General features: G+C 51.1%; 1 protein-coding gene across 1 annotated transcript; it reads right to left on the reverse strand.

Annotated features, from left to right (window-relative positions):
* Nucleotides 1-7,251: 7,251 nt before the first annotated feature.
* Nucleotides 7,252-9,306, reverse strand: LOC105285947. Its single transcript, XM_011350516.2, has one exon. The coding sequence runs from the start codon at nucleotides 9,304-9,306 to the stop codon at nucleotides 7,252-7,254; it is 2,055 nt and encodes a 684-aa protein (XP_011348818.2).
* Between the last annotated feature and the right edge of the window lie 5,716 nt (nucleotides 9,307-15,022).

The following is a 15,022-nucleotide window of genomic DNA, read 5'->3' on the forward strand; positions in this document are numbered from 1 at the left end:
GAGCTGCGTGGTGACTCACGCGACGCGTATATAACGGACAGGCACGCACGAGATGCGTGTTGTGCACGATGTCGCGGTACACGAAATTCTCCACGGTGATCAGGGGAGGCACGCTGGAGGAACGACTGGAGAAACTGCGCATCTACGAGGAGTACGCGGACTGGATCGTGGGACAGGAAGAGGTCGGGGAAACGGGATTCGAGCACATGCAACTGATGTTCGGGTTCGCGAACGCCAAGAAGCTGGAGACCGTCAGAAAGCGACTGCCGGATTCCGGGAACATCGAGGTGGTCAGGAACGCCGCCACCATGTTCAAGTACGTGACCGACGACGCCAAGAGGAACGGCGAGCGGATATCCCACGGGGAGGTTCCTCAGTTCGGATCCTCGAGGTCCGACGTCAATTCCTTGGTCGAACGAGCGAAGGAGACCGGCGGCACGGTCGAGGCCCTGCGCCTCATCGAGAAGGAGAACGTGACCTACTACATATCCCAATCCTCCAAACTGCGCGTCTATTTCTCGCAGTTGTTCGACAAACCGGATCTCTCCCTCTACGATTTGTCGTCGTTCAACCGGGCGCCCGTCGACTTCACCGAGCACAAGGTGTGGGTGTTCGTCGGGGAAACCAACCTAGGAAAAACGCAATTCGCCCTCGCGCATTTTCGGAGTCCCGTTTTGGTTCGCTGCAAGCAAGACTACGTGCGATTTCGGGACGGGGTCACGGACGGATTGGTACTCGACGACATAGGCTTCAGATTCTGGAAACCAGAAACTTTATTGCATACAGTGGAGAGCGAAACAGCGGTTACATTCGACGTTAAGTACGGTAGCGTTCGGATTCCAGCCGGAACTCCGCGGATCGTCTGCATCAACACCATGGACGCGTTCTGGCCCGATCACATTTTCCAGGAACATCGGGAAGCCATCGAGCGTCGAATTCGCGTCGTCAGGATCCACGCGAGGTTGTACTAGCGAATAAACGCGCGGCCGACGTGCTTCGTCGCCGCGGAACGAAGAGGCGTCTCCGTGTCCATTTCTTCCTCCTGCTGTCCCAGAGTCTCCTTCAATTTTCTCTTCATTCTTCCCACGTACTGCTTTTCCTCCTCGTTGTCGCAGTTGCGCTCCATGCGCTCGCATACGGCGCGAATGTCGTTCTCCAAGAGTCGGTTCACGGTCGATCCCTCGGCGGGGAAGTCGACCGACCCGTACAACACGTGCCCGAAGCTGTCCCAGCAGGCCAAAAACTCGCTGGAGTACGAGAGCTCCACCCTGATGTTGCTCACGCCTCGCGGAACGTTGACCATTCGAATCGACACGTAGTACACGAGACCGTGTATCTGGGGATTGCCGCGATACTGGTTCGGGTCCAGGTTGGCGGGAGATGGGATTTTGTTGCACAGCCATTCTCCGACGGTCGGGTAGTAGACATAGTTTCTCCCGGCCACGGGAACCCTGGACACGAGAGATTTCGCTTTTTCGAACACTCCGCACGTGAAGGACACGTCCTGGGTGAACCCTTCCTTCAGCGTCGTGGTGTAGACGTACACGGGAGCGGAAGGCTCGATCTGCGAAACGGTTGGAAGATACCCGATTCCGGGAAACATTTGAATCTCGAACACCGGTTCGTCCTTCCATTGCACGCCACCGGAGGTGTCTCGCTCGACCTGGACCATAAAATTTTTTAGTTTGCAGTGCAGGCTCTTCAATCGCCCGTGCGTGTAATTTTGAATCTCGTTCGGATCGTAGGTCGCGGTCGCGTGCGTCATGTTGCTCGTGTCTCCCAGTTTGGCGTGCAGATTCCCGGCGACGGTGTACATGCTTATCTCGAAAAGCGTGTTTATTCTGACATTTTCCATTTTTCCGGTCGCGAAGTCCAACCGAGAATCGTACCAAACGGGCAGCGTTCGCCAGTTCCCATCCGTGACCTCGATGGCTGGCATCCAGCGGTGCATCACGACGTTCGACGTTTGTGCGATCAGTCGGTTGGGTACGTCCCCGGTGGACGGCCCAACGTTCGAAATAAAGTTCGACGCCGTGGAATCGGCCATTGCTTGTTCCGCGTTCGCGACTGCAGCGGCAACGAACGCGCTGGCGTGGCTGTTAGTCGTATCTTCCCCTTCGCACATCAACGATGTAAGCGAGAACGTCCGCAGTGGTGACGTGGCCCGTGATAACCTCGCTAACCGACTGCGTAAAACGGAATATGCTGCACCTATTTTCCACAGCGGCACCACCGTACGCCCATATCTCGCGGTTTGTGGTCATCACGACCGCCGGCGAGTTCAGTCTCTCCAACAAATTTTTGTTTTTTCGGTTTATGATGATGCGCTCTCCGCCTAGCAACAGCTTGGTGTCCTCGAGATTGGACATGTGTATGGATGGTTCCTCCCAAATAATAAAATTCTTGCGATAAATGTGCTCCAACCAGTGAGCGTTCGTTCCTCCGTCGCGCTGGATGTACCCCGGGGCCCACGGAGCGAGCAGAGCGTTCGCCAGGATCGTTTTGCCCGTGTTCGAGGGCCCGTAAAAGAGCAGACAGCGTCGTTTGTCCAGACGCTGTCCGAGTATCCTAGCCATTAGCTCTACGTCGTCCTTGGAAAATTTGTACACGTCGTGCAAAGCGCGAGCGTTGAGAGCGATCGGTTCGTTCTCGAGATAAGCGGCCCAGCAGTCCCATATGTAGCTTTCGTGGTGCTCCCTCAGTTTCATATCGATCGCGTGATACGTCGTGAGCTTGTGCATCTTTGTCTGTTCCTTGGGAACGAGTCCGAAATCGATCAGAAAATTGTACTCTTCGTCGTGGTACTCCTCCTTCCTCCCGAACCTCTCCGTTAGTTCGCGCGCTACCTCGCCCGCCATCGCGGATCGACTGTCGTCGCGTGAGTCACCACGCAGCTCAGTCGTGCCGTGCGCACCGTGACGTCACATGTGCAGGACCTTGAGCGAGCAAACTAGTAATTGCTGCTGCTGCTGCTGTCTTCCCCCACTTTAGTCTCCTACTTGTTTTTCTTGTAATGTATAAGTATAACAACAGCAGCACCAATTATTAGTTTGCTCGCCCAAGGTCCTGCGTTCCCCCACTCTTCGTTATCCCCACTGTTCCTTCCTTCGGCCCCTTCTTGTCCCCTGCCTGCAAAAAGTATAACGGGTTGCCGTGGTGCAGGCGCCGGCCGGTGACCCTTCGGGGGTGTCCGGGGACTCACTCTAGGACGCGAGTCGGCCGAAACCCGATTCCTCGCCAACCAGAGCATACCCCGGTAAACCACCGTCACTGGCCTGCCCAAGGTTCAAGGACCCCGGGCGCGCCGCCGAAGCAACGCCCCCGGAGGGCCCCCCTCCCCTCGGTACGCGTTTCGCTGAGGGCGCACTCATCGCTACCCCCAACAGCCCCACGTAGGGCCTTACCCCCCGTGGCAGAGTGAGGCCAGCCATCGCTCCACCACGACCTTCCATTCGAAGGATTTGTGACCTCCGGCTAATTCATCCGGATAAGCCGAAGGTCGTCCCACCCCGAGGAGAGGAAAGCCCACCCCGCGAAACCCACCACGCGCGACCGGCTCTCGCCCCCCAGCCTATCAAGAGCAGACCCGGGCACGAACTATGCAGCGCTTCCAGGGCCCACCCTCTTCAGGACGGCGGACAATCACCGTAAGGATGAAAGGGGAAACAAACAAGGAATCAGAAACAGGACAGGGACGGGAATAGGGTAAGTACAAGGATAAACAGGTAAGTATACACGTAACTATTGAAGGTATGTATTCGTTTTATTTCCAGGTTATTTTTTATGCATTGTTCTAATTAACTTTTTTTTTTTTTTTCAGGTTTTAACTAGTCTGTTGCATGTACGAAGTTACCATAAGGTTCAAAGGTTCCAGGTAAGTATTCTATTGACTAAATTGTATGTAGTATGTAATAATCTATTTCTTTCTTTATTTCAGGTGCTGATCCGGTCCACTGATGTCCAGGTGCGGTAAGTAAGTAATACACATTCAATGCCTATTGTGATTAAAATTAACGGGTTATTTTCTTCTATTTCAGGGAAAAGTCCATAAAAAGGCCACAGGTAAGTACCAACACAGAGACACAAACTTTCACCCTCCGCTCTTTCCATACCATGGCTTATCGCCATCATCCCTCTCTCTATCCCCCGTCTCGTAACTCTCTCTCTCTTCTTCTTTCCTCCTCTTCTTTCTTCCTCATAACTGACGAAGCGAAGTCGCTGAATGCCTTCCACTTCTCTTTCGACTTTAAAATTTCCTCAATAATATTCTCTAATGATATCGGTCCCTCTATCGTTCTTCTTAGGATTCTGCGCTCTTCCATCCATGCCGCACAGGTCTCAAGCGTGTGTTGCGCTGTATCTAGTGGCGACAAACAATGATTGCACTTTGAGGTTCGACTTTTCCCTATCTTTACTCGGAATTCCCCAAAAGAGCCGTGCCCAGTTATCAGTTGAGTCATATGAAAACTGAGGTTGCCGTGTTTCCTATTTATCCACTCTTCAAATTGCGGCAAAATCGCCTCCCTCACGCGTACACCCGGTAGACTATCCCCTCGTAAACGGGCTTCCCAGTCTTGTAGTAGCTTTTTCTCTTCCTGTTTTTTTATTATATTCAATGCTCTTGTAATGGTAGCGTTATCTCGCGCTACAATTTGTTTCTTTCTTTCATAAATTCGCTTCATCTTTTGCGCTGCTAAATCTATCGGTTGCAATCCCGCAAGAATTTCCGCCGCCTCATACGATACCGTGCGATACGCGCTAATTACTCTTAAGGCTAGCTTACGTTGCAGTTTTCTCGCTTCTGCTTTCGCTTTTTTATTGCCATCTAGTTCGTCTGCCCATATTGGGGCGCCATATAAAAGAATCGCGTAAATAGTATTTACATATAGCTTTCGTTTTTTGTCGCTAGGGCCTTGGAGGTTCTTCATTAATCTTGTCAGTTTAAGCGCCACCGCGTTCGCTTTGGTTAGAACTAGGCTAAAATGTGCGCTAAAGTTCCACAATGGGTCAATTGTAATTCCTAGATACTTAATACCCTCGGTTGTACATTCTACCCTGACGTTATCCATCTCGATCTTTACTTTTTTCGACCATTTCTTAAATCTACGCGGTGGGAAGACAATAGCCTCACATTTATGTGCCGATATTTCTAATCCTAGTTGCCTAATTCTACGTATTACGCTATTAACCACTATATTCATTTTAATCCGCGCCTCTTGTAAATTTTCGTCTAAAACTATTACTATTGTATCATCCGCGTATCCGACCAGATGAGCTCCGTTAATTAATCGCATGTCCGTGATATATTCGTATACTAGGTCCCACAGTCGCGGCCCCACAATAGAGCCCTGTGGCACCCCTCTTTCCATACTATATCTTTGTACATTACCCTCTTCGTCAATCCATAGCAACCTTCTATTGCTAAGATAACTTTCGATTAACTTAACTAAATACCTAGGAAAATTTCTTTTTCGCATCATCTTATTGATTTCGTTCCATGGAACCGAATTGAATGCATTTTTTATGTCTATGCTACACGCTAGACAATATTTCTCTTCATTTGTACCTTCGCTCACTATTCTTTTAACCGTAGCTATCGCATCGATTGTCGATTTTCCTTTAAGAAAACCAAACTGGTTCGCAGATATCGCCGGTCCTTTCTCTTCTATGTACTCGTCTATTCTATGTAAGATCACCCGCTCAACCAATTTCGCGATCTCGTTAAGGAGGCATAAAGGCCTGTATGATGATGGTTCCCCGTCTGGTTTTCCTATTTTCTTAATTAATACGAGTTTTGCAGTCTTCCATTTATCCGGTATTATTTCATCTCGCAGACATACATTTATCATATTTAACAACAGCTCCGGTGCATGTTTCGCAACCATACCAATCGTGGCGTTATTAATTCCGTCCGGACCAGGCGCTGGGCGGCCTTTTAACATCATTTTCTTAACGACAATATTCAATTCCTCCTCGCTAACAAATCGGGTTTCTTCTATCTCTTCTACATTTATATCGCGTTGCGCCGCACGGTCACAAACATCACTAGGTGATAAATTAGGTACATTAACATTTAATAAATTAACATCCATACTCGCGTCTCGAGGAAATAAAACGGTTAAAATTCGATCTACACTATTTACATTTAACATTTCACACGCGTTTTTACTGTTCGCTAGTTTATTTAAAACTACCTGGTAGGGTCTCCCCCATGGATCTTTTTCCAACGTCTCCAAAAGTTCTTCCCACGCTTTCCTTTTGGCCGTTTCGATTTCTATTCTCAACTTACGCCGTTCTTCACGGTAACCATTCAAAGCCTCGTCAAACCTCTCTCTGCTAATTCTCTCTTTCCGCCTTTTAGCTCTAAGGAACATTCTTCGCGCCCTAATGCACCTTTTCCTCTGTATATCCACCGCCGGGTTCCACCAGTACACCGTTCGCCGTGGAATACTACGCACCCTCTTCATCGAATCATCGTTCACCCTTGTGAGTATCTTTTCTATTACTTTACTCCCTTCTACAGCGTTTCTAAACTCTTCTTGTTTGTTCCAGGTGTGCCGCAGAATACTCTCCTCCATCACCTCGGGATCCAAGGTCTTGTATTGCCAGCGAGGTAAGTATTTAAACCTGTTTTTAGCCATCTTCTCCCTTTCACTATTTCTCATATTAAGATCGAAAACAATTATTTTATGGTCCGAAAGTGTTTCTATTTCTTCCGCAACTCTCCACCCAGATATCTTATCAATTAAGTTCGTTGTACACCAGGTGAGGTCAATGATGGAGTCTCCTCTTCCGTGTTCAAAAGTAGGCGTATTACCTTCATTTAGTAAGCACAAGTTAAGACCTGCCGCCCACTCTTCTACCAGAGCCCCTTTGCCATCCGTGTGCCTCGCGTTCCATAATCTCGATTTCGCATTAAAGTCGCCTATCACTAATATCATTCGGTTTCTATATACAATTAACTTATCGTGTAACTTGTCTAAAATTTCCTCGTATCGTCGCACACTGAAATTAGGACTAATGTACACACTTATGATTAAAACGTTTCGCCACTCCACAATTACAAAACATTGGTCTCTATCCACTAGTTTAACATTAATCGCGTGCGCATTAAAATAAACCGCTGCACGCTCATCGCTGTCCGCGTAAAAATTCCCTTTATCAACCGTGTACGGCTCGGCTATTATCGCTATTTCCGCTTTAACCTCTAACATAGTTTTAAACAATAAATCTTGTGCCACTCTACAATGGTTAACGTTCGTTTGTATAATTTTCATTATTAGAGCTAGCTTCCGCTACCCTCCGCGTAGCCGTCCCTGTTTCCGCCTCGTTTCTATTTTTACTACACGCTAAACTACCAATTCGATGGTTAGCCTCCTTATTTTGCGCACTACACGCCGGACAGTGTGGTTTATTCGTGCATACCGCCGCTCTATGCCCTGTGTTTCCACATCTAAAACACGAGCCCGTTCGGTCCACCTTATTAGGGCATCTGTCGCGCACGTGACCACTTTCAAGACAGCGAAAACATTGTATCGGTCTCGCTTCGATCAGTTCAATACGCGCTCTCGTCCATCCTATCCGTATCCTACTTTCTTTAACCGCTTCTAGCGCGACTTTCAGAGGGCACAAAACCCACACTATTCCGACCCCCGATCGCGTTTTCGCTATTCTCCCAGTTCTTATTTCTTCGGCCTTTCCTTTCCCCGCTTGCGCTACCGCCCGCTTAACGTCCTCCTCCCCCGTATCATCATCTAATCCTATGATGCGGAGTTCCGCTTTCTTCGTCGGTCTTCGTATTTGCGCTTCCGTTTCCTTGAAAACCTCCTTTAGTTTTGCAGCCAGCGCGTCCGCCTTTCCCTTACTATCTTCTCCGGTAACTTCGATAAGCGTAGCACCTGTAACTGTCTTCCGAACTCGCGGATCATCTATTCCTAAGTCTTCTAGCGAGATTACCTTTTTAGCTTTGGCCAGAATTTCCGCCTCTGTCAATCCGTTCTTTACTCCTGCAAACCATACCGCCTCAGCTCTAGGAGGTCTCCTTTTCATCGTTCTCCTTTGTTCTTCCTTATTAGGGGTTCTCTCTATCTTCCTTTCTATCTTCTCTTTACTTTTTCCCCCTCTGCTCCTTCTTACTACTTTCCAATCCTCCTGATTTCGCATAGGGGGGAAATTCTCCTCAAATTCTCCTCCATCCGTCGTGTCGTCCGCCGTATATCTTCCACTACTAGTCTGTGGCATCCGTCTTCTATCATACCTTCTCTGCGGTTTCGGGGAGTCCGCCGCCTCCTCGGAATCCTCCGTCTTCTTCCGCGTTCGAAGTTCCTCACGTTGCATCATCAGCTTGCTAATCTGTTCCGATAATTCCTTCTCCTTTATTTCTTTCGGGTCAATTACCTTGATCACCTTATTTATCCTCTCGTTGCTTCTCACTACAATTCGTTCCTTTTCTCTTACCGGTTGCGGCGGAGGCATTTTCCACGCATCTATCCTCCCTTGTACCGACCGATGACTCCTTTCTAAGTCCGTCTCTTTCCTTAATTCCTCTTCCTTTTTGCTCTTCAGTTCCTCTGCCATCCTCTTGTTACCTTCCACTAACCTATTATTATCCTTTTTGTATTTCTCTATCGACCCTACTAATTCTTTATTTTTCTGTTTCAGGTGTTGCAGCAGGGACCGCAGCTCAGCCATCTCCTCATCGTGCTTCTCATCGATTGGACCTCCTTGTACTCCGACACATTTACGAGTAAGTATCATTACGCCTTCTTTCAATTTTTCAATCGTGCGCCTCATCCGTCCACTCAGTTTCCCTTGTATGTTCTTCGACTTACTCCGCATTTCTTCCAGATCATCGAGCCACTCCAGCAGCTGGGAGCCGATACTAGCCGGAGTATCCCCGAGGTAAATTGGATCGCCTTTCTTACTCGTTGTTGTTGTCCGAGTCGATGCGCTGTCCGATTCCTCATCATCCGATATCGGCCTAGTCTTCCTTTTCCTACCTCTTTCCAGCTCGTAGTCCATGTCCTCTTCCGTACGTGGTGGATCCGGGTCGCCTTTCTTATCCGTCCTATGTATTTTGTCCAGTGCCAACTCCTTTTGCGGTCCAGTCGTGCCAGTATCCTGTCTACGGTCGCTTCCAACCGTCTTCGCAGTCGCTGTTGCTTCCATAGACCCCGCGGTGCAATCTATGGTCTGCCCGTCGCCGGTTAACGATCGGGAGGGAGCCAGGCAGCTACCACCCCCCCCGGACCGGTCCTCATCCTTCCGAATAGATGAAGTCGGTTTATCCTTTTTAGTGCCGTCCATCATATATTCAGAAATAAGTGAGGGTTTTTGTCGTAAAGAGACCCTCACCCTCTATATCTCTTTCGAGTCGCTTTTGTTGTTGTTTAGCTTATCACCTATCCACCCTACCTTGTACCGACCTAGTCAATCAGCGAACACGTGTACTTCTCTCCATGTGTGTATGTGGATCTGTGTGTTTGTGTGTGAGTGTGTGTGTATATATATGGCTGTGTGTGTATGAATGGCTACTGTATGTATGTGTTGGTGTGAATATGTAGGTAACGGTAAGTATTTATGTGAATGCGTGTGAGTATGTGAGTGTATGTGTATGCGAGTGTATGTGTGTGTGAGTGTATGTGTGTGTATGTATGTGTCTAGCTATAAAGATACGTATACAAAATATATGCATCCCATATGCACATAACCATCGTTTGTGATCGGGAATATACACGTGTTCCATAACCACGTCTTGGTACCTTCTCCATTTCTTCTCCCCTTGCGCGGGCGAGCCACTTTCTCCTTACGATGCACCCTTATAGTTAGTTAGCAGGTAATAACGCACTCACCCCTTCTCTATCTCTCCCTCTCCGTCCTCTTCCGCATTCGTTGTGCTCTGTTCAGGCTGCACTTTAACTCGTTGCAGCTTCGAAGTTTGCTGTACCGCCATTGCCTTATGATAAGCTTCCACCTGCTCTTCCACCATTTCTTCAAAAGATTTCTCCTCGCACCTCATCATATCCACCTCCTCCAGGTCTTCTCTTTGTTCCATGATGGCCAGCGGAGCACTCATTTCCATCACTGTATCACTGACCTTATTCCTAGTAACCTTTTCCATCCGATCGCTACTCGGTACTTCCTTTTCCGTATCCTCTTTGCTTCCTTTCCCACTTTCACACCATTTATCTCCCATCCTGTGTTTGTCGTTTAATCCCTTTTCCTTACACAATACACACCTACTTTCATTATTGCACGTTCTCGCAAAATGTCCGGGATTTCCACACTTGTAACAATTTCCGCTGTAGTTCTTGTCACTCGTACATTTGACCTTCATATGCCCAAATTCGAAACATTTATAGCACTGTACCCGTCTTCTTTCTAGCATTGTAACATCCACCATTGTCCATCCGATCCTCACTCGTTTTCTGCTCGCCACATTACAAGCCGATTTTATTGGCACTCTTAGCCACAAGGTACCTAAGCCATTTGCCGTCTTTCTGATCCTTCCGCAATCTATTTCCTCCACTCGACATCCTCCTATCTGCGCTATTGCTTGTTTCGCTTCCTCTTCTGTCACCGAGTCATCCATCCTCCACAGTTGTATCTCTGCTCTCCGTTGCACCTTTCTAACTTGTACCTGCGTCTCACAAAAGATACCACACAGTTTAACCGATAATTCCTCTGCCTTTTCTTTCGCTTTTTCGCCTCCTATCTCTAGAACTCTTCCTCCAGTTATTGACGTCCTAATTTTTATCTTATTGATACCCATCTCCTCGATGTTTATGTCTTCCTTCGCCTTTTTAAGTATCTCCGCGTACGTCATACCCTCCACATTTGCGGGTATTTGAATCGCAATCGCAGCAGATTTATCCTCTCTAATCCTCTTAGGAATATTCACTCTTCTTACTTCTCTCTTCCTTTCCATTAACACCTGTCGCCTATCTTTAATCTTACTTTCCTTCTTTCCTTCCCCTCGTCTCGGTTTCACCTGTTCCTCTCTCTCTCCACTCTTCAACTTTTCTTCCTCTGCTCTCTCTCACCGTGACGAGAGTTAGCCGCAGGTATTCCTTTTCCTTCCGGTTTCCTTCCTATTTCCTCTTCATCCTTACCACTGTTCATTGCCATCAGTATTCCCATTTTCCGTTCGATGATCTTATCAATTCTATCCACAATCATTTTCTCTATCATCTCATCATCTATCCTACTACTCACGCCCTCCTTGTCTATGTCCTCCGTAGCATAATGTAGCAGGCTATCACCCCCTTGCCCTTCCCCATCTATTCTCGTGAAGTCCTCTTCCTCTAGAACCTCTCGCTGTCCTACCATCTCTAATTCTTTCCTCGGTACACTCCGTGGCCTCGGTTCTATCACTTCCTGGCATCTTGGGCTTCTCACCTCCTTTTTGAGCTCCTCAAGCTGTTTTTTAAGCTCTTCTATTACCTTCTTCATTAGCCTCTTCTCCTCTTTATCTTCCTCCTTCGCTCTTTCTAACAACACAGCCGTTGCTACTCTTACCTCCCTTACTATATCCCTTAACGTCTTGACGTAAGTTCCTTTTAAATTATTGGATGTCCTTGCCGCCTTGTCTACAATCGCCATCTTTTCCAGAACCGATACCGCTATCTCGTCCGTACTACATGCCTTTACTCTCTCCATCCTGTCTTTCTCCTCTCCATTCATCAGGATCTTACTTCCTAATCGAGGGTACATTTCCAGCAACATTTTTTCCTCCTCCAGGTCTCTCTCTTTCCTCTCCGCTTCCACAAATCTTTCCTTCGCTGCTGCCAGTCCTACATACTCGCCCGTCGTTGGTGGGCGTCCTCTTCCCCTCCTTTTCGCTAAGTTCTTCGGCGAGTCCTCCTCCGTTAATGAGATAATGCGTCCCGACTCCGACGCTTCGTCTTCCCCGTCTCGGGAGGCCTGCGATCGGGCCGGAGATGCATTTCTCCTTCTTTCCTCTTCTTCTCGCGACTTCTCCACATCGTCCTTCCTCCGAGCTCGCGTCCTCTTCCTCTTCGGTGTTCTAAGCTGGATCCTTTCCACGTATACTGCGGTAGGTCTCAACAGCTTCTTGTATGTTTCCATTTTCTCGTTTTTCTTTTTTTTTTCAGGGTCATCAACCGTAGGTATAGCCTTGTCGTTGTCGCTAAGGATCTTCGCAGGCACTGTCACATTGGCGGAGGGCCCTGCGGAGCAGCCCTCCCCTTGCCGGTCGCTGAGATGTCCGGGAGAGCGCCAGCAACCTCCACTCTCCGGACCAAGGGAGCCCTCACCCATTCGATTGGTGAGGCAGTCGTCATCCATTTTGTCGTTGTCTTCCATATTGTGTAGCGGTTTTCTAGGGTTTTTATAGAGGGCCCCAGTCCTCGCGGTTCCAAAGAACCTCCGGTTCCTCCGTAGGCGGGCTTGTGAATGTGTGTGTGTGTGTTGCGTGAATGTGCGGAATGTGTGAGTAAAATAAAGTAAACTAATGTGTGTGTGTGCCTGTGTGTGAGTGTATGGATGTGTATGAATGTGTGTGAATGCGTGCGGATGTGATGGATGTCTGGATGTGTGACTGTAACCCGCTACGGAGGAATTACGGAAACTCGGGTACCTTGGGAGCGTTAATTCCCATACTACGCCCTCCAGACTTGAAGGACGTAGCCTCTGAGGGAAACCCTTTTTTATTTAGGAGGGGAAAAACCCATCATGGGCCCCCTTGCGCTCCTTGGGCGGAGCGCAAGGGGAGTGTGAGACTTGTACTCACTAAAACCACCTCCAGTTGCCATCCCTGGTGTTTGTTATGGGGAAGCCCAGAACCGCGTACGGATTCTTCGGGCTTCCCCCACCAAGTATACGGTCCCACGCGCTGCGGTAACGCGTGCCCGCAAATGCAGGCCCATCCCACCCCATGGAGCGTGGCAACCCACCGCTCCACAGGGACCCCCCATCATAGAGGGGGGATGTTTGTAGGGCGAGGGCTGTCCATCCCAAAACAGCTCTCGCCCACCCATCCCACCCGTCCACCGTAGGGGGCACGACGTCCTTGGACGTCGTGCCGAGAGTGGCCCGGGCAAATACCCCGCCGACCAACTCCCCGGGCACCTGGCCGATGGCCAGGTTCCCAGCCCCCACCGTGGACCCGCCGCGCACACGACATTGCCGGATTCAATGCCGTGTTGTATCGGGCGAGTGAACGCAGGCCCGGGCAAATGCCCCGCCGGCCCGGCGTGGGGACGGCCTATGTACCACACAGGCCTACCCCCCAGAGCACTTTGATAAAGGTGCTCTGTCACCCGCCCGATACCCCCGTCCCACGAAAAGACGCCGACACAGCTTAAGGCTGTGCCAGCCCCACCTCCTAACCCGGGAGGGGGCCACTTGTACGCGTGGCCCCGTCCCCCTCCTCCACGCTTGCCGCCTCGTTCCTCTTAGAGGGGGTGGGGGGGTCAAACCTGACCCCCCCGACGAGTCAGCTGGGTGGCCGCCGCCGTCTGCCGACGCCCCTCGCCCCCCTTCCGCCCCGCCGCAGGGCAGGATCGGCCGCTTGCCGCATCCTTTTCGCTTCCTCCTGCGAGATGACTTCCTCGTAGAAGGAGGAAAAAGCCTTCCAGGACCTCTCGCTCCCAACGATCTCGCGTACAATCGTCGGGAGGGAGAGGTCCCCGCCGATTTCGTTGACCAGGACACGGCGCCTCTCCGCCCACGCGGGGCACGCCTCCAGCGTGTGTTACGCCGTGTCCTGGTCCGCGCTGCAGTGGTGTCAGCGTGGTCCGCGTTCGCGCCCTATACGGCTCAGGTACTCCCCGAAACAACTATGTCCGGAGAGCACCTGAGCCATGCGGAACGTCACTCCGCCCCGATCCCTGTCCAGCCACTCAGCCAGGCAGGGATGGACGGCCTCGGCAACCCGCCGACCCGACCGGATTGTCGGGTCGGACAATTGGCGCTGCCATGCAAGCAGCGCCTGTTGCCTCGCCTGTCGTCCAAGGACCTCTTTGGCCCTGGCCGTTAAACGGGCACCCCTTTCCCGCGCCTGCCGCACCCTCTCGTACGCGTCTGCGTACGCGGGCGCCAGCAGGGCGATTGGGACCCCCCAATGGTGCCGGCCAGGGCCGTCGCCGCCCTATGGGAGACGGTCCGGTACGTGCGGGCGACACGGGCGGCCACTCTTCTTTCGAAGTGCCGGACGGCCTGTGCCGCCCGGCTGGTGACCGCCAAATCGTCCGCCCACACCTGTGCCCCGTACAGGGCCACCGACCGGATCGCTCCCGTGTATAGGCGGCGAGTCTTCTCGTTGGGGCCCCCCAGGTTGGGCATCAGGCGGCTGGTTGCCGCCGCTAACCGCTCCAACCGGGGGGCCAACTCCACGAAGTGGTCCTCGAACGATCAGCGGCCGTCCAATGTCAGGCCCAAGTACTTAATACTGGGCCCCACCGGGACAGGGACGTTCCCCACCATGATCTGGGTTAGAGGCGGTGCACCGCGGAGGCCGTCGTGGAAAAAGACGGCCTCCGACTTGTGGGGCGAGACCTCCAGACCCAGGGCGCGTATGGCGCGAAGCACGCATGCCACCGCCCAGTTGGCCATCCGTATCGCTTCCCCCCATCTTGGGGCCCCGACCACCACCAGTGTGTCGTCCGCGTAACACACCAGGTGGCAGCCCGGAGGCAAGGCAGCCCGCAGCACCTTGTCGAACGCGAGGTTCCACAGTAAGGGGCCCAACACGGACCCCTGGGGAACCCCGCGTGTCAACAGCCTTCCGCGTGTTTCACCGTTCCGGCCGGTGTACTCCATTCTTCTGTCCCGGAAATAGTCCAGGACGGTGTCTACCAGATAGGCAGGGAGGCGATGATGACGCATCGCCTCCACCATGGCGTTCCAGGGGAGGGAGTTGAAAGCATTGCATATATCAATGCTTACAGCAACTGCAACTCCCTCCCCAGCCGTGGTTACGGCCTCCGTGAGGGACCTGACGCGCTTGATCGCGTCCACGGTCGAACGGCCCTCACGGAAGCCGTACTGCCCGTCACTAAGT

Source organism: Ooceraea biroi, chromosome 2 (genome assembly GCF_003672135.1).
Source record: "Ooceraea biroi isolate clonal line C1 chromosome 2, Obir_v5.4, whole genome shotgun sequence".
Classification (NCBI taxonomy): Eukaryota; Metazoa; Arthropoda; class Insecta; order Hymenoptera; family Formicidae; genus Ooceraea; species Ooceraea biroi.

Excerpts from the sequence above, each read along its gene's own strand:
- LOC105285947 (XM_011350516.2), bottom strand. The coding sequence starts at position 9,306 with ATGGACGGCACTAAAAAGGATAAACCGACTTCATCTATTCGGAAGGAT.